We start from the raw sequence: 19,903 nt of genomic DNA on the forward strand, positions 1-19,903 counted from the left end.
GTCAATGTTCTTCACCGGTATAATCAATTACTAGCAGCCAGACCAAATTGACTAATAAACTAAAAATAATTAAAAATCGATTTCATATTGGTTAAATAAAAAAATATATATGTATATATGTATGGCGAAAAAAGTAATTTAATTAGTTCATTTTGTATTAAAGTAAATTAAACCTATTATAAATTTAATTCTTTATGAATTTTATTAACATATGTTCCTTAGAGACTTGGATTCAAATTTCACATACGATATTTACAGGGCGGAGCTTTGAGCTCTGAAGGGCCCTAAACACTCCAAGACAAATTTAAAAAGGAAAATTTCTTATAAAAAATTACATTGCAGTCTTTAAAATATAGAAAAAGTTATATTTCGCCCCTAAAAAATTAAAAAATTTTATTTGGCTCCTTAAAATAATTATCTTAGCTTTGCCCTGAGTATGAAAAACCTGAATTTATACTGGTATTGTATGAGAGATGTTTTGGGGTGGACTTTTATTAAGATTTTCGTCAATATATACATGTAAATGTGATCGTATCTGTGTTTATATTATAGATTATTGAGATTTAAAATGCAAGGGAGAAAATTGACCAATAAGAAAAAGAAAGAAAGAGAGATCGAGAAGGTGTAGCGATGGAGTATTCAAAGAGAATCAAGAGGACCAAAACATTGAATATTCAAAGAGACCCCACCATGAAAGGACCAAAGAATTTTAATAAAGAAAATGCTCTTTAATGATTTCCCAATAAAAGAGCTCTTCAATGTTTAGCAAATTGTTACTTTAGCATGCATGCATGGACTCAACATATGTTACCACTTCTTCTTTTCTTCTTTTCTTCTTTTTCTTTCTTTCTTTTTAATTTAAAGTTTGTTGCTAACAAATAAAGACAAGGTTAAAAAAGTTACTTTAGAACATAACAAGATCATATTCACAACATATATATATATATATATATATATATAGCAATTAAATACTTCTGTTCATGATTATTGTGTGTGGAGATGCAATTTCCCTTTTTCTAACCTTCATTTCCTTGAAATTCATGATTTTCAGAACCTTTTGGCACTCTTTTTCAAGGTGTTATGGAGCGTTGAGGACATTTGAAAATGTATTGCCTCGTGTAGACGAGTCTAATCATATATTAAATTTATAAAGAATAATTTTTATTAAAATAAGTGTATTTTCGACTTTTCACCGGAGAAAAAGATAAAATGAGAATAATTTTTAAAAAAATATTTTATTTATATTGATTTATTATATGAATGGAATCAATTGGTATTCAAATCTTATTATCAGAAACCGCCTAATCTGATTTGCACTTAGTCACAATCCTATTTAAATTTAAACTTTGTTTTCACATGTGAAACTATATATGTAGGGATAAGTGTTAAAGGGACCACTATTAGAATTGGAATATTATTAGAAAAACCTAAATAATGAGGTCCATTCACCCATTATAGAAGGGACACATGGAAGGTATAAGATTAAAGTCAAATAATAGAGTTGCAAACCAGTTGACGAAAGACTTTTCATGTATACTGAAGTTCGATACAAATTTGGACATGGAAAGTGGAACGCATGTGTCTCCTCTAGCTAGAAGACAATTGAGGCTTGATTTTCTTGACCTCTCCATAAAACGATTGCCTCACCTATATACATAGCCCAGAACTTCCACACAAAAAGCACCCTGCCCTGCCTGCCTCCATATTCTCTACCTCTTTCTATTTGCATAGCTCCATCCTTTCCTTTTACCTTAAGAGATTGGTGATACAAATAGTGGGAAATAAAAGGGGTTAGGGAGTCTTGTCGCAGGAGCGGTGGCATCTGCACGCCTTTGTATAAACTAGGTGTTTGCAAGTGCCAGCGTCCTATGACAAGATTCCCTACAACTTCTATCCTCTCCTCTGTCAACATCTCTTTTCTTGATAGTTTCTCAACTTTCTCATTAATGCAGGTATTCTTAATCTTCTTTCTTTTACGTATTATCCTGGTTTTTTTGTTAGGACAATAGATATATGCAAATTTTTTGTTATTTTTGCTTTACTTGTTCAACTGGTTCTCCATCCCCTCCTTCTTTCCCTATATTAATTTATAATTTCTATCATTTTATCTCCATTTTTATACCTTTTGCTATCATTCATTGCTTTTTTTTTTTTTCTTGATTTATATTACAAAGAGAATATCGAAATGGCAAAGTTACTCCACTTATAACCTAAAAGTTATTATGATCTAGATGTCACAAGTTCAAGACCCGGAGGCACTCGACGATCCTTCTTCATGTGTGATACAAGCAAACTTTTTTTTTTTTTTTTTTTTTTTGCCATTAACTTGTTAGGTAGAATAAAATGCATTATGAATTAGACTTCACACACCATAAAAATTATAAATTTCCAATGTATGTAAATGTAATTTGATTAATTAGGCTAAATAGGTAGGTCCCTCAGTGGCTCTCCAATAGATTTAGGACAGTTTGAAGGCATATCAGTGGCTTACCTGATTAGAGATTCCACCTATCCTTTAGGGTAAGGGATATGTGCAAATTAGAAAATATCGATGAAAATAAGTTTATCTATACTTTTCGTTTTTGATCCATTGAAATAGGTTGATAGACCGTTAATAATAAATAAAAAAATTAAGTGATAATATTTGGCTCTTCATTTACTGACGAATATTTTATTAATAAATTCTTTGATCACAAAATCTTCAGAAATCGATCAGTTAAATTGCGTCATCACTGTCTATCGGTTGAGTTAGTCTTAATAATTATATTTGAATAGACTTATTTTTTAAATATTTTTGTATACCAAGGATCATTATGTAATTTACATTTTTTCCCATTATATCTGCAATTATAAAATCCTAATATTCTAAAGGTTTCCCATCAAGAATTTCACTCATACAGAGATAATTTTAAGGGGGGGCAAGCCCCTTTTTTTTAAAAAAAATTTTGCAAGTATAAAAATTACAAATATGTAAAACTTCTTTGAAGTATTCAAATTGGTCCCCTGAAAATACTAATAATATGTCTAATTAAATAATATATTTTATGCTATAAATTCCTTATTTTTTTACTAAATTATGATAAAGATGTAAACAACTACCTATTAATTTCTTGACTTTGTCAAGGTGGATGTCATTTTCCATACAACATGGAAAGGTCTATTTAATTAATCCAATTTGATCAATCCAAGTTTGTAGTTATGCCTCATTCATCATCATCCACATGATGTCAATATCTATGAGCTAATAAGACTATCTCATCATTTGTGTTTTTCTCATCATTTTTGTTTTTCTTTTTGGTAGATAGGAATTATTTTATTTATTTTTTAAATTAGATTCTGTAAATATACACCCTTTGTCTTCTTATCTAATACAATATATTTTATGTATATTTTATATTCCTCTGTAGCAAACAAAGGATGGCTTTTTTTATTTTTTTTAATTTTTTTCGTCCCTTAATCTTTATCCTACCTCTCATTCTGATATTGTGTCAAAATTTTGTCATGTTTCTTGCTTTTTCTAAAAGTGAATAATATTTAAAATTTTTTTTACCTTTATTTAATTTTTTTTTCTCAACAAATGTATTAGTCAGACTATTTTTACCATTACATAAATCTTAATGTAAACAAAATTAATACTCTATATCAATCTTTAATCTTCCACTTATGCATTAATTAATGCTTTGATTATTAGATAAATAATTTTTATATAAATAAATAATAATTTTTATTTCAATACAAAAGCAAAATTTTAAGTTTTCAATTTGCGTTTTCATTAAAACACATAATTCATTTGGTGGTTTTAATGCAACTATGAGATGTGACCATTAGTTAGCAAAAACTACACGCGAGAATGGTGAGTCCACCAAATGAACTAATGGTTTCAATAAAAAAAAATATTTATTCACTCAATATATTTTTTCACGAAAACCGACATATCATTTGGTGGTTTTGGTTTATAAATATTTTAAGTTAATAACAACATAAGTTTTTTTACACAGTTACAACATATTTCTAGATGTTGTTAATATTTCTAATATAATATTTTAGATGTTGTTTTCTTGATGCCGGGAATATTTATAGTATATTTTTAGTATATGATTTTAATATATTTCTAGAATATATTGTTATATTTTTTTAGATGCAGTGAATATTTTTAGTGTATGTTTCTAGTATATGGAAAAGAATATCAAGACATCAGAGAAGATGCAGTATGCCGAAACCTAAATTATAATAGAAGGCCTCCAAGATATTGTACATGAGGACATGTAGACATTAATATGATTAATCTTTCATGTACTAATTATTAAGACATTTTTAACATAATACAAGTGAAACTCGAAGCACTTTATTACTTTTAGTAATTTGTAATTGTGTAAAAAAACTTATATTATTATTACTTAACTTGAAATATTTATAAACTAAAATCACCAGATGCTATGTTTGTTTTGGTAAAAAAAATACTTTGAGAAAATAAATATTTTTTTATTGAAACCATTAGTTAATATGGTGGACTATTTACAAAACAATATTCTCATGTGTACTTTTTGCTTAATAGTGGCCACTTTCCATAGTTGCACTAAAACCACTAAATGAATTATGTGTTTTAGTGAAAAGACAACTTTGACAAATTAAAATTTTCATTTTGTGTTGAAACCACCAGTTGAATTGATGGTTTCAATACAAAATAAAAATTATTATTTATTTATATAATTACTTTTTTTTGACTGCTTGTCAGTATGATTTACTTTTCCTATTGCACTGAAATCATCAACTCAATTGGTAGTTTCAATACAACACACTCTCTCTCCATGACATGACAAATATTAGATTGATAAATAGTTTTTATTCGGCATTAGATTGGGAAATAATTTTTTAAATAAAATCCCAATTAAGGCAGAAGCAAGCCTAAAACTTAACCTTGTCGTTGACATCAATATAGTACAAATAGTAAGCAAAAATGGAGGAAAACAATAAAAAAATTTCGTCCTGCTGCAAAGAAAATAAGGAGAAAACGAAAACAAGGAATGTAGCTAGATTTTTGTTATTTCAGAAAAATCAGAGATAAATTTCAGCCTTTTAGCTTAGTTTCTTTGAAATCATTAAAGAACTCAAAAGGGTAATTTAATCTTTTCTTTTAAATTTAACAGGAAATAATGAAAATATGAACAGAACGAAGAAATAGTTAGACAGAATCAATACATTAGGAGAAAACAATGTATTTCAAGAAACAGAGAGATAAAATAGTTAATTTTTGATATAATATGGGACAAGTTTATGAATTTCTCAAAAAACAAAATAAAAATTATAGTGTAACAATATAAATTAAACTATATTAGAATATAAGTTAAATTAGGACAAAACTATGGAATGGAGAGTATTAATTTGGTTTCCTCCCTTCACTAGATATCACCTTCTTTCAGCTATTTTTAAATTCAAATTAAACACACATGTCGTTGTTTAAGGTTGTAATGTATATATATAGCTTATTTAATTAATAAATAAGTCATTGTACAACTCTTAACTAAAAATAAATATGAGGAGACAAGATTCTGTTGTCGTGGCAACTAGCTTGCCATACACATAGCACCATCAATTCCTCTGTGGAGAATAAAAAAAGTTATATATTTAATTAATTAGATATATAAATATAAATAAATAGTAAGTATTAAGTAGTTAAGCAGTGACAAGAACTATGAAAAATATTGTGCCTTCTATCCACACATATAATTGTTTAAGGTTGTTAGGCGATAATTAAAAAAGTGATTAGCAAATTATAACAAAAATATTCATTAATTTGATTAAATTATCTTTTAAAAATTTATAAAAAATTATTATATTTAATATAAATAAAGATGAAAATTTAAAATATATTATCAATTACTTATTAATATTCTCAAAATGACTTTTATGCATTTAAAAAAAAAAAACTTCTCCAAAACGACTTATATTGATGCGTATAACACCTAATAATTAGGCTCATAAGTTGCTTATGTAAAATATGCAACGACACCTATTATTATATCTTGATTCCACTAGATTAGTTTTATATTTTATACTCATTTCGTTCCATTTTATTTGTTTGTTATTTTTTATTGAACAACTTGACAAGGCAAATTCGCAAGTGCACGAAATCGCAACAAGTAATAAAGAATGAGTAGTATCGTTCCCACAAGAATTATATACTAAGTATCAAAATTATATTAACCTACTATTATTTGAATGACAATAAGGAGAATAAATTCTAAGAAATTAATTTAAAAGAAATAAAAGAGAATAAAAAATAATCAAGCAAGATAATTTGATGAAAAAGAAATCAAAGATTAAAAGTTAATAGGAATTTTGACTTCACTTAATTTTATCCAATTTAATTTATTAGTTTGATAATCAATTTTAATTGTTCAAGAAGGAGAAACAACCTTAAAGTCACTAACAAGCTCTCCCGATGTATTATTAGCTATTTTCACTCGGTTTAATTACCTATCTTCCAATAGCACAATCAAACATGAATTAAATCATTAAATTTATATTTGTTTATGAATTCATAACTTAAGGTTATTAACTTATTAAAACTCCCCAAGAGTCAAACTATGTAGCTTCCGCATCAAGTTATTATTCTCATGTAATTTATCACCTTTTTTCTTGCCAAAAACCTTTCTCTGGAAAGTGATTAACGAAATAAATCAATCCAGGGAAGAAACTATGTCTGCAAGTATTAAGTTCAATAATAAATTATACTACGAATAAGGAAAAACAAATCTAATATTATAAATTAGAATTAAAATTAAGCTAGATCAAATCCTAATATGAGAATTTAGTTCGACATAGTAAATAAATTAAACCCAAATAAACTTGTAAATTTCTCATAATCAACATGAATATTGAAAATAAAACAAGAAGAGAATTTATAAATAAAAACTAGTCTACAATTGGCTTGTAACCTTTCTTAAATCTTGATCTCTAACTTGATTACTTGAAGTCTTGTAAAGAGAAACGATGTAGAGAATAGAATATGGAATAATGAATGTGATGTGTATCCATCCTTTTATTGTGTAGAGATATCTCTTTATATAGACTTCATTGGGTGACTTCAAGACCTATCTTCCAATCAGCTGACTTATTAAGGAAGAAATATTATTGTAGTAGGAGACTGATTTAGTATTGTATTTTTTTCTTAATTAAGAGTCTCAATTGACTAAATAAAATTAGAAACCAATTAAAGAAGGTCCCACAATTGTTTCCATGTAAATTTATGTACAAACATGTTTAGAATTGACTCCTAACACAAGGCTGGCAGAGAATTTCGGCCCAAGATACAAATTCAGCACTATTGGAACATGGTCGTGTCATGGGATGAAGAGGCCGTGTACTCCACTGCCTCAGTGTATTTCTACTCTTTTTCTTCCTTTTTCAGCTCCATTCTTCTTTGAAGCAAATATTAGCTAATTTCTTAATAAAATCCTATAAAAACCCTTCAAATCAAGTTAAATAAAATTCAAGGAAGAATTATTAAAAACATAAATCAATTTAAACAAAAATTAATTAAAATAATTAAAACCATAAATATCCTAATAAAAACTATATTAGTAACACTATAAAAATAAGATCTATCAGATATCCCAAAACGTTTGCAATGTTTCTAAATTTATTCATTTAAATAATTATTTTTTCCATAATAATCTTTATAATTGGTCATTAAATGAATGACTTTATTAATATCTTAATAAGTTAAAGGTGAAAAAGGGCAAAAATAATTTTTATTGACTAAATTCTTAATATGCATGTTTTGTCAAACTATGCAAACAAAATGGGACAGATGGAGTATATTTTTGTTTTATAAATAGGAATTAGAAATAGTTGGTCTTTCTTTAATGAGAAAAGAAGGGCAGTTGGAATTACTCATGGGATTAAATTAACTCTTATTGTAAAAGAATAAATAGGTAAATTATTAAAGTTTTGTGGATGTATTATTTAGTTAATATTTATTAAAGTTTCATTTGTTTAAATAAATGGAAGACAATTAAAATATTTTTAGAGAATTTGAATATTTTTGTCATGAAAATGTTTTCTTTTTATCAAATGCAAAATTAATTATCTCATTTTTAAAGAGAATACTTGCCACTTTAAACTTTTTGACAAATTCATTAATCCGATTGGGTTGACTCGAGTTCAATTTAGTTATGATCACCAATTTCTAGGTCTTTCTTTTACAACTCGGTTTGGTCCATTAATCATCCATGCAGGCTTGGAAGAATAATTTGCGACCTTGGCAAAGTGGAGCCTAGAATCCTAACACCAATGTACAGTTCGGCCCATCCTCAGCAAATCAAATCGACCACCCAATAGTGAGTAACATGTCCAGGCCAGTTTGAACTACAATTGAAATTGAAACTAGTTTGAAATTGTCTGCTCTAAAAATAAAATTAAAACATATACTTTACGGACAGGTTAAGTATAACGATCCATCATCTTAGCCCGAACCCGCGCTAGGACTTGAGTTGACCAAAGGTTGTAATAAACCTTAAATAGTACATAAGCTTTCATGTTCAAATAAACTTGCCTCATGCCCATTACAACATTAAAAGATAATATCTCAACAAAGGTTCATCAAGCCCATTTCATTTCAACAAAATAACTCATATCAACAATTCACTGGACCCATATTGCTATAATACATAGGGATATTACAGTAGATATCAGATTTTAAAACTTTAATTAAAAAAATGTCATTTTGACCTAAACAATTAAAATAATATCAAATTTATTAGTGATTTATTTATTTGTCCTTTTACTTAACATGGCTTTTATTTTCTGTTTGGATGTTTTTTAGCCTACCATTTTTAATGGCAAGCGATCACTTTATCTTTTCTTTTTATTTCTCATTCTTCTTTCATTTCTTCTTTATGTTCGTTTTCTTTCTCCTCTACCTGTCGGATATGTTCATTGCATCAACCGTTTCTGTTCTTCAATGATTTCTTTATTTTTTTGTATTTCGTTTCTCCTCTGCAATTTCGTATTTATAAAAGCATATAAGCAATTCAATGCTCGCCGAAAAGCTATCACCGTCACGGATGTTGTTTATGCTTTAAAGAGATAAGATAGAACTCTCAATTCTGTTTGGATTGATAATGACACAATATATATATATATATATATATATATATATATATATATATATATACATACATATTGTATTTACTTGGTTTGATCAAGTGTATTAAGTGTGTGTGTGTGTGTGTCTGTATAATATATATACTATATATACCCTATATGTATATATATTGTATCTATCGTTGAACCAGAGAACTATATATACTATATTTATTGTTAAATCGTAAAACTTAATTTTTCAGTTGTTCGTTTTTTCAATTATGGAAATGAAACCACATAATTATTTTGTATGTATACCTAGTCTTTTTTTTCTAACTTTTCTGATTTTTGGAGGTTGGTGCTGTTTAATAAAAAAAACTTAGATTCTCGAACTGTTTTTTCTTCAATTTTGGAAATGAGAGTATAAATTTTATTCTATAAATGCTTGATGATTTTTGGAGGTTGTGCTGTTTAATAAAAAAAACCTAGATTCTCAGACTGCTTTTTCTTCAATTTTGGAAATGAAAGTATAAATTTTATTCTATAAATGCTTCATAATAAGTTTGAAGATTTTTCTTCTGGTTTCGCAAGGTTTATGCGCCGTGGAGATTGGAGGATCCAAGTTTTTTATGGGTTGAAGAAAGTTGTGCTCGTTGTCATGGGTTGAAGGAGAGGCGATTAGTTTTAGGGTTGACTCTCTTAGTTTTGGTTTAACAGTTGATTTTGATCACTAAGGTTACTTTGGGTATTAGTGATTTTTTTTACCAAAAAAATTGACATTATCTTAATTTCTAATCTTTTTTGACATTTTGTTTAATTTGAAACTTCATTTATGTCATTTGTTAAGTTGCCCCTAATACATATTATTAAGCTATAAGTTCAATATTGACTTCCAAAAAAAAAAAAAAAAAAGTTATAAGTACAATATTAACTTTAATATATTATATCTCAATACACATATCCTCCTCAATTGCGAAACTAACTAAATTACAATAAGATTTAAATGTTATGCTCACTTCAATCATATTTCAAGTTTTTCTATTTGGTCATTTATAGAAGGACTAGAATTAAGATTAAATCTGCAATTTGAAAAAAAATATAATTGAGACAGAGGTGAGCATCTCAACTCAATGAGTAGAGCTAGATCCTACACGGTCTTATGAAGTGAGGATTTCTAATTTATAGATTTTATCTCCTGTATTGCACATACCCACCCAATTACAGTCCGCCAAAATTATTTTTTCTCACCATTTAGCTGAGCGATTGGAAAGGGACTCTAACCCACTGCCATCAATATTACGGGGACTCTAATCTCTGCCAATGGCTTTACGACAACTCTGATCGCAGCTAATATCTACAGTGATTATGCTTCATCTCAAACCATCCAAGCACAACACAAACAATATTTAAATCAAAATGCAAAACTCATAATTAATTAATTCAAGATATACATTTATAAGAAGGGAAAATTATAGTGTGAACCTTGTAGTTTGCGATACACAATTAGTTCGCCCTTGTCTTTTAGGAAATATACTAATTTATCCTTATAATCCCTCCGTCCCATTTTGTTTGCTTGTTATTCCTTTTTTGGATATCCCAAAATGTTTGCAAGGTTTCTTGATAGACGTTATTTTATAGTATTTTTTAATATAGTTTTTATTAGAAATTTTAGTAGTTTTAATTACTTTAATTAGTTTTTATTTAGTTTTATTTATATTCTTATGTAAAGCATCATTGAATCATAACTCACTTGATCTTAAAGAAATTTATAGGGTTTTGGCACAGAAATGAGCAAAATAAAGCAAAACACTCAGGTTCTAGCACGCCCTGCCCGTGCACATTAGCACGTCTGTGCTGAACTTAAGGAAAATCAAGTGGAGATTCAGACTCTAGCACGGTTAGCCCGTGCTATCTAGCACGCTCGTGCCTAAGAAGACCTTAGGGAGTGCTTACTTAAGTACGCTCGTGATGCATTTCATCTTGGAAAGTCAGAGCCTAGCATCGGGCATGCCCGTGCCACAAATTCTTCTCTGGACGTGTCGCAGAGCACGGCCCGTGCTGAATCATCCATAGAACTCAGACTCTAGCACGCCCAGACCGTGCAAAACAGCACGCCCGTGCTACGAATTAGGTGCTGTCTTAAATCGAGAACGCTAGCCAGTTTTTTATAACTTACATGAGCCCACCTCAGATATTTTCCTGACGTACAAATCAAGATCTAATCCTATTTAGGAAGATGGAAGAGTCCTAATTAAGAAGAAATCAAAGCCTAAATAGTTTCATATCTCCAAAAAGATTTCTTACTTAATAAGGATTCTATTTCCTAAACGGAGTCGGATTTTCTCCCAGAAAATCTATATAAAGAGAGGGGTCATTCATTATAAAGGCATCTCCGGTTTTTGACAATTCTTGTTCTATTGTTCTTCTCTCTCTAAAATACTTCAAGCATTCAAAATTTGTGCCAAGATTCAAGGAAGCCGTCCACATTATTTGTTGCCTAGTTTTTATCTCTAAACTCTTAAACTTATTTTATTCGTTCATTATTTTGATTAATTATGGAATTTTATTCAAGTATTATTGAGTTTTATTTAATTACTATGTCGAACTAAATTCTCATACTAGGAGTTTGATGTAGCTTAATTTCTTTTCCAATTTATAATATTAGATTTGTTTTTCTTTGTTCAAAGTATGATTTATTATCGAACTTAATGCTTCCAAGCAGAGTTTCTCCCCTGGATTGATTTATTTCATTAATCACTATCGGCATAAGGGTTTTTTGATATGAAAAATGTAATAAATTACATGAGAATAATAACTTGGTACGGAAGCTATATGGTGTCACTCATTGCGGGTTTTCATAACCTAAGGTTATTATTTCTAAAATTAGATATGTAAATAATTATTTTTCCCTTAATAACCTTTATGATTGGTCATTAAATGAAGGATTTTTATTAATATCTTAATAAGTTAAGGATAAAAAGAGCAAAATAACTTTTGTTGACTAAATCCTTAATGTGTGTGTTTTGTCAAACCATGCAAACAAAATGGGACGGAATGAGTATTTTACTTCCATCGGACTATAAGGTCCTTCCGTCTAATTTTTACATCTTTTCCGTTATGTACCCTATGAAATGATGATATCGCTTCTGTTTCTAAAAATACAAGAACAGACTAGTTGTAATTTTCAAATTATAGGGACTGAACTATAATTTTTCCTGTATAATATTTTAGTATATTTCCTTTGACCTCTGTGTTTTCTTGTTAACTTAACAGAAAAGATGCAAAAATTGAATAAAATGACCTAATAGTGTAACGGAAGCAATAAGGACAAATTAATATATTTTTTAAAAAATAAGAACGGACTAGTTATATTTCTCAAACCACAGGGATCGTACTGTAATTTTTCCTTATAAGAATAATATTAGATGGCATTATAAATCATGTATGCATGCTTATTACAAATATGTATATATGTATGAATGCAATATGATTGGACAATTCAAATTATCTAACATTCCTCACAGTTTATAATTTAACCGAAAGATATTCTCCTTCTCTTGATCCCTTGTTGATCGTGGTATGGTTTCTTGAAATCCACAGGATATGTGATGGAAAAAGTGTAAATGAGAATTCTACTTGTGCAATCTAATCTATATCATCTTATATCTAACCTTTTTTTATTTTAGCATACATATCTTATTCACTTTATTCGTGGATAATTCTATAACTATATATTCTAACACTAATTAGTTTACTAACCATTCCTTTATTTAACTATCTTTTCTAACTTAATATCATCATTATACTCTTGATTGACTAGTTCATGCCTGTTACAAAAATTAATCTAGTTTTTATAATTGGTTTACTGAAAATCCGGAAGCATCTCCCCTATAGTTTAAACTACTTACTTGGTCAAATATCAAAAGAGGTCAATAGAACACACAACCCATCTCATCGAGTAAATTTTCCAAATTTAATGCATTGAACTCCTCATCATTATTCACTACTCTAGCTAGCCCCGCATTCCATTACTCTCGTTAGTCTCGCTATCTTAAAAACTTGCCATGAATTTTACTTTACCCGCTCACTTTGAACCGCTTTACTTAGTCGGGATGTGACATGATTAATGTTCATGATTTGAAGGAACTTGAACCACTGATTCGATGAAATGAAGTTATCGGTTCACCAAACCTACCATGCCTAATGCAAATAAATATTAGTTGATATGTAGTCTAGTTAGGATCTTCCCAGTTGATATCAATGGCTACCTAGCAATCTTATATAAAAGACCAAATAAATAAATTCATATCTAATACATTCTATTAAAAAAAAAAAAGTCTAGTACTACTCTCAATTTTTATATTTATCTAGTAATCATTAAATTTATAAAACTACAAATATTAAATATTTTAACTTTTAAAAATGACACCTATTGAATATTTCAATTTATAAAATTATATTTTTTTTTTTTTTTGAGAAAAATCAAACTAGAAATTTTATTAATTCTAAACTGTATATAGATATGAGATACAGATTAAAATGTTTTTATAATTTTGTATAAAAAGTCTAATAATAAACCACTTATATAAAAAAATTAAAAAAAAAAACACAATCTTGATTTGAAGTATTTGATCGAGTTGACAGAGTATAATATTTGTGTCATAAGTGATCGCTTGCTCCACTTGGTGGCTATTTATGGCCACTGTTCAATTCCATTTTTTTTAACAAGTCCTCTGATTACCTCCAAATTTCTTCCTTTTATTGGAGAGGAGATCTACACTTCTTTCTGCATAACTATCCAAATAATAAAAAACGCTAGACAAAATTACTATAATGGTGATTACAATAATTCAGAATTAGATCTGAGAACAAAATTCTAAAATATGAAAATAATAAATCTTAATATTTGGGCGACAATAATTCAGATTTACTTACATGTCTGAGGATTATTTGCAAACAAAGAAAAACAAACAAAAAAGTAAAGGGGTGACCATTGGTGAGAACTCACCAGTGGCTGCCCGTGGAAAAAGAAAAGAGACGTTTTAGGTTTTAGATTTTGAGAGAAAGAGAGAGAGGGGGAGGAAGAGCAGCGTCATAAAATTATACTTATTGAACACTTATTAAATGATTAAAAAAATTATGAAAGTCATTGTCTGATAGTTCAAATCAAAAAATAAATAAAATATCTTTTACGTGATAGAAATAACCTTGCACTTATTAAACATTTATTTAATAATTAAAAATTATATAAAATTATATGCATTAACTATAATTTTATAAGTTGAAATATTTAATAAATGTAGTTCTAAGAGTTGAAAGATTTCACAGGTCAACTTAAAAATTGAAATTCTTACTATAAAATTTTCTTGTAAGATTATGGATATTAATTTATATATTGAGCCTCATGTGAAAATACAGTTATCATCAATCAAATGTGGCTTGGTTGATTTTTCCATGTCTTGTCGAAGGTGTAGGGAATGAGAGGTCTCGAATTTGGGTCCACAATGTGATGAATGTTATCACCAATTTAATGAATGTTATTTAAAGTGAAGTGTTGTGTAGCCTACAATGTTATCCCTGCCTTTCAATCATAAACATTTCCATAGAATTAAAATTTGAGATTTCTGTCAAATTGTCAAATTTATGAAAAAGAGAAAGCAATCCTTACTGTGTAACTAATTTAAAGAGAACCTATTGTTTCATCGTACCTCCAATACGTGATTGCACTTCATTTTTATTTTATTCTACTTTGTTTCCTTACCAAAAATTAGATTTGGATTTTAAATTGTTTTCACTTCTCAATTGGTTAATAGTTATTTTTAATTTCTAAATATAAGCCCAATTCAATATAAAAAAAAAAAGTCTAATAGACTAAACCAAAAAAATTCAATTTGAAAGAAGATTTAATTTTGCTCATGAATTTATACCAGGATGGATAATTGATCTAAAAAGATTATTTCTAGACTTTTGGTCTTTAATTTTAATTTGGTTTGGTTTTCATTTCCATTTGTTTCTTTTAGTTTATTTCAAATCAAACCAGAAATCCTTATCCATCCGTGGACAAAGTTTGGTACTTGAGAATGATTACACACTAGAATGCCGTTGGACAAACAAGACACGTTTCTTATAGAAAAACAAAAACTATTCTAGTGTGGAAATTTCCAGCAATCAGACTCAAGTCCAAGCAGGACAATAAAAGCTTGACTAGGAATTTGAATTTGAGCAAAATTATTTACCGTGGATATATAAATTCACCTGAACTAAATTTTATAAACGATTTATTATATATTTATAATTATAAATCTTAATAATATTATATAAATTTCCAAACTATTAATATAGCTTTTGAAATGACAACTTCAACATTTTCAACTATTTAAAAAATATTTAATTAATTTAATTTTTCAAATTTAAATATTTAATAAATATAATTCAATTAAAATATTTGATGGATCAAAGCAAAAGCGAAAATTCATCGCTGTAACACAACACAAATTTTGCCAGATGGTAAACCAGTCCATACAATGGAACAAGGCATCGTACAACAAAATTTCATTAATTTCATGCTTTTTTTTTTTTTTTTTGTCTTTTTCTAACATTAATCTTGCGAATGTTCATCTACTTCACCATCAGCCACGCACAAGATTAAGGGCTCGGCAATGAATGGTTTGGTCATAGAAATACAGTTAAAGAGAAAAGGAAAAATACTTTCAGGCCACCTAGTCACAAGGATGAATTCAGTCCTCTACACCATGACATTACATTGGAGAACTACTGCTAGGTGCAGTAATCGATTTCGTTCCACAAAATTCACCTCGTCCATGCCACTAACCGTAGCCATAGAATTGTGTATATTTTCACCAATCTTTTTCTGAAAACCAGAAGGAATGCAGATTGGTTGATCATAGATTCCCTGTTCTCCTGATATAAACTATCCCAAAGGCTTGTATAATATCTTATATTTTAAAAAGTGTTGCTATTTGCACTGCCTTGGTCGGAATTTTTCGCTAGATAACAGAGAACTTATCAAATCCTCCAGCCTTTTTGCACCAGGGCCAGGTCTAAGGACTGTGGTATTACCTATAGTAGAGCATGGGTCAGTTCCGTTTTCCTTACGTCCTATGCACCAACCACCAGGAGTAAACATGCCAGGACCCCGAGATAAGAGCTCAGAATCAATTTTGTCAAGCACAGGATTGTCTTTGCGGAATTTCCTTGCAAAAGGTGCATTACTGTTGATCATCTTTTGCATGTCAGCTAAGGTGAGGTGGTGTGGGTGCTGCTTAGGTGGGTTGTCCCATGATATGAAATGAAGGTCGCTGTTCACAGTTGTGTTGCGAAACTCTTGTGCATTGCAAATGACAGTGTGGAAGTAACCTTCTGGGGATGATATGAAGTTTGCATAATACATTAGTACTACTCGGGGTAAATTGTCCCATCCCCATATGGTGTAATCAACAAAAGGCCGAGAAAGAGCCATCCAGGCAGAACCTATAACAGAAAACAGAAATTATATTAGCATAACCTCATCAATTAAGCTGATTTTCAATTCCCTATAAAATAATCATTTGCAAATTTAATTTGTTACTTCAAAATTACTTGAAAGAAAATTATTTACAAATTCCAGCATCCCAAAAGATCTGAGTGAGGCTATCATGCATCAGACTCAAACCAACAACTATGAAGCTCAAGGATCAAACAACTTTTAAGGGTATTTTTAGAAAGTCCAGCCATATCATAAAGTAAGGCTTTTGTTTCTTCTCAGCAACGAGCAGTCTTAACTGTAGAGCTTAATAAGCTGCAAGGGTTAATCAAAGGAACTCGCTCCAAAAAACAGATTTGAAACCATTTTGAAGTTTCACCCTACAACTCTACAAAACATAGAAGTATACTAAAATGCACAGAGAATTGTTTCGATCCGCATTGTCGAGTGTCAAATATATTTGCAAGCAAGAATGAAGCATAATGTTATTTGCAAGCATAATTGTTTCAAACCAAATGTTGATGATTTAGCATTCTCAAAAAGAAAAACGATATTTACCAATATTTCTTGTTCAAGCTTTAGCAGACTGTTGTTTGAAAACTACCTGAAGAAAACAAGCATTCACATTCAATGCTTTTCTTGTTTCCTTTTGCCAGATCCAGATGTCTAAGGAACTACAGAATCTTTTTCTTTTCTAAATAATAGTGATAGTTAGAAATCAAAATTAAAGGTTTAGGAATTTTAAAATCTTGCGAATTGTCTACAGTAAGTTGCCATCTAATGCTAGGGCATTTCAATTCTCATTCTCACTATGCAGCATACTCAAACTTAAAGAACTTAGGGAGCCATATATCCAAGTTGGAAACAATGTCAAAGAAATTCCCATTTACAGCTTTGTTCTATCTCAACTAATAGCCAACAGATTGAGTTCATAAGTAGCTCTATCAGCAATATAGGAACAGTTGTACACTAATTTGTTTGCTTAAGTGGTTTGCAGTATCCCAGATCCAAATTTCCCAACCTTCTTTTAACCGACTAAGAGAATTTGATCAGCCTACATTAAAGAAAAGCATCATGATCCATAATCGCATCCTTAGATCCTAATTTCACCTCCTGCTAACCAGACCCAAAATCTGATCAAGAGATGAAAACTAGTCATAATGATATGTCTAAGAGCATCTAAGAGATCAACTTATTTCTGAACACTTTCTTCCTATAATATGGTCTGGACAAATTTGACAGCAAGTCAAGCAACTGATGCTACAAAAATATATCTGCATACAAGTGGTGAGAGACATATAGAAAGACAATTGGCTCTCAAAAAAAATGTTCTTCTTACACCATATCAACAATTGGCTTCACTTTACCATTATGTTAGATCTCAACTAGTAAGACTGATCATACATCCCTGACCGATACAAATTCAATAATCAATGTAGAAAAAACAGAACAAATGAATACTCACACAAGTTTCACAACCTATACTACATAGTCATAAAATTGAAAAAATCAACAAATCCCGCCATTAGAAAAAGAGAATAATTTTATGCAAGAAGCTCAAAAGTCAATCGCACCAAATAATCCCAATCATAACAATAGAAATCAATAGAACATAGGGAATAGACAAAAATCTTGTTTCTCAGCAGAGCTCTTTCTGCCTTCTGAGTTCATGGAACCTTTATGCAAATTGACCTCCATTACTCCCTTTTGCTTCGTTCAATTTTGCATTTTGCTTTTTAATTAGCTCAAAAACGACATGTAACAAAAGCAACAAAAAGCTAACTCCCACATTAATTGAACATAAAAAAAAAAAATCATAAAAATTTTACCTGTGAATAATTTGAATGCAGTTGGTACACTCCTCCTCTGCGTAACCCAGAAAACATCAGCTTTCTTTGTCATGTACAAACCTGGATCTACAATTATGGGTTTAGCTCTTTGAAACCTACAAATATGGCAATATATCCAATAAATCCCATAACTTGGAAAACTACAAAACAGTAAAGTTTTAAACAGAAAAATCAAATTCCAACTCACTCTTTCCAACCAATATTACTTGTATGATCAATGAAATTAAGATCCCTTGGCAGATAAGAAAACGTGTGCAATAGATCTATTAAACCAAAAAGAAACCCATCAAACAAAAGTAAATTAAAAGCTAAAACAAACCAAATATAGAAACAAAATTTAAAACAAGAAAAATAAAACAACCAAATCCATTTCACTAACCATCCTGTGTAACAAGTGGATAATCGGACGCACTAAGATTAATAAACCAATCCCAATCTCCACCCTCTTTTAACAAGATCGCCGCCGCGTGCAGCGTATTAGCAACCATAGTGGGCCCTCTATAAGTTACAAGATTAGCTTTAGCGATCATCTTCACATTCCCAAACTTAACAAAAACCGGATTATTCTTCACATAATTATTCAGATCCAACCGCTCCTCCACCGACGATTCACGGTCCAAATGTACAACATACCGGTTATGGGGATGGTAAAGCGCCTGCAATGTTCGCTTCAACATGTTACCATCACCGGCTGAGCCGGAGATTAGGTAAGCGAAGCGAGGAGGAGGAGGGAGAGTAGAAACAGGAATTGGTTGCAGCTTTGGTTCCACAAATCTAGAACTGAAAGTAGAGAAAGAACGGTATATAGGGAGTAATGGGGTTCCATCAGGAGAGGTAAGTGTGGTGAGAAAGAGAAGAAAGAGAGATACTATAGACCCAATAGCTAATGGGAAGATCCATTTGCGCTCCATGGCTTGGTGGTGGCGCAAGTGCATATAGTAACTCTTCAATCTCTTCATTTCTTGAGGATTGTTGTGTGTAGGTGAAGATTAGGGGGTTTTATCTTTAGCTGGAGTGTCAAAACGGATGATTGTGAAGGTGGTGGACGGCTTTGGTAAAGGCAAGCTCCGCCGTGACAGAAGGGGAAAGAAAATTGGTTGCAGAAGACCTGTAATTTGATGTTTGAAGGAGAGAGTAAATTAATAAGAGAAATAAATAAACGTGAATGATGGGAGTGGGAGACGATGACAAGGCCTGTATATTTGTCATTTTGTATTTATAAAAAACAGTGGTATGTGTAAGAATTTTTCATTTAAAATATTTGAAACACTGGATTACCTTTGTTTTTTTATTTTTTTTAATTTATTTTTCCTTTTTAACAAAATTTCCATCATTTTATTCATTTGTCTTTTTAATTTTCCTTTCTAGAGATGGCTAATTCAAAGGATCGACAGTTCTAATGAAAAAAAAATTAACGAATTTTTCAAAGGTGATTGATTTTTTAAAGGTGATTGATTTGATTCATCGAATTGACAATCTTAAT

The 19,903-nt window shown here is 29.8% G+C and overlaps 1 protein-coding gene and 1 long non-coding RNA gene across 2 annotated transcripts; one reads left to right on the forward strand and one right to left on the reverse strand.

Annotated features, from left to right (window-relative positions):
- The first annotated feature begins 1,583 nt into the window (after positions 1 to 1,583).
- LOC110010388 (uncharacterized) lies at positions 1,584 to 4,357 on the forward strand. The gene is made up of 2 exons (XR_002285364.3): positions 1,584 to 1,952; positions 4,171 to 4,357. It is a non-coding gene; the product is annotated as an uncharacterized LOC110010388 (long non-coding RNA).
- Positions 4,358 to 15,612: 11,255 nt separating this feature from the next.
- LOC105642477 (beta-glucuronosyltransferase GlcAT14B) lies at positions 15,613 to 19,616 on the reverse strand. The gene is made up of 4 exons (XM_012227319.4): positions 18,800 to 19,616; positions 18,608 to 18,683; positions 18,400 to 18,515; positions 15,613 to 16,578 (listed from the first exon to the last, which is right to left on the reverse strand). The coding sequence occupies exons 1-4, from the start codon at positions 19,377 to 19,379 to the stop codon at positions 16,064 to 16,066; spliced, it is 1,287 nt and encodes a 428-aa protein (XP_012082709.1). The 5' UTR covers positions 19,380 to 19,616; the 3' UTR covers positions 15,613 to 16,063.
- Positions 19,617 to 19,903: the final 287 nt, after the last annotated feature.

Source organism: Jatropha curcas, chromosome 11, assembly GCF_041381405.1.
Source record: "Jatropha curcas cultivar XTBG-Jc1 chromosome 11, XTBG_Jcur_1.0, whole genome shotgun sequence".
Classification (NCBI taxonomy): domain Eukaryota; kingdom Viridiplantae; phylum Streptophyta; class Magnoliopsida; order Malpighiales; family Euphorbiaceae; genus Jatropha; species Jatropha curcas.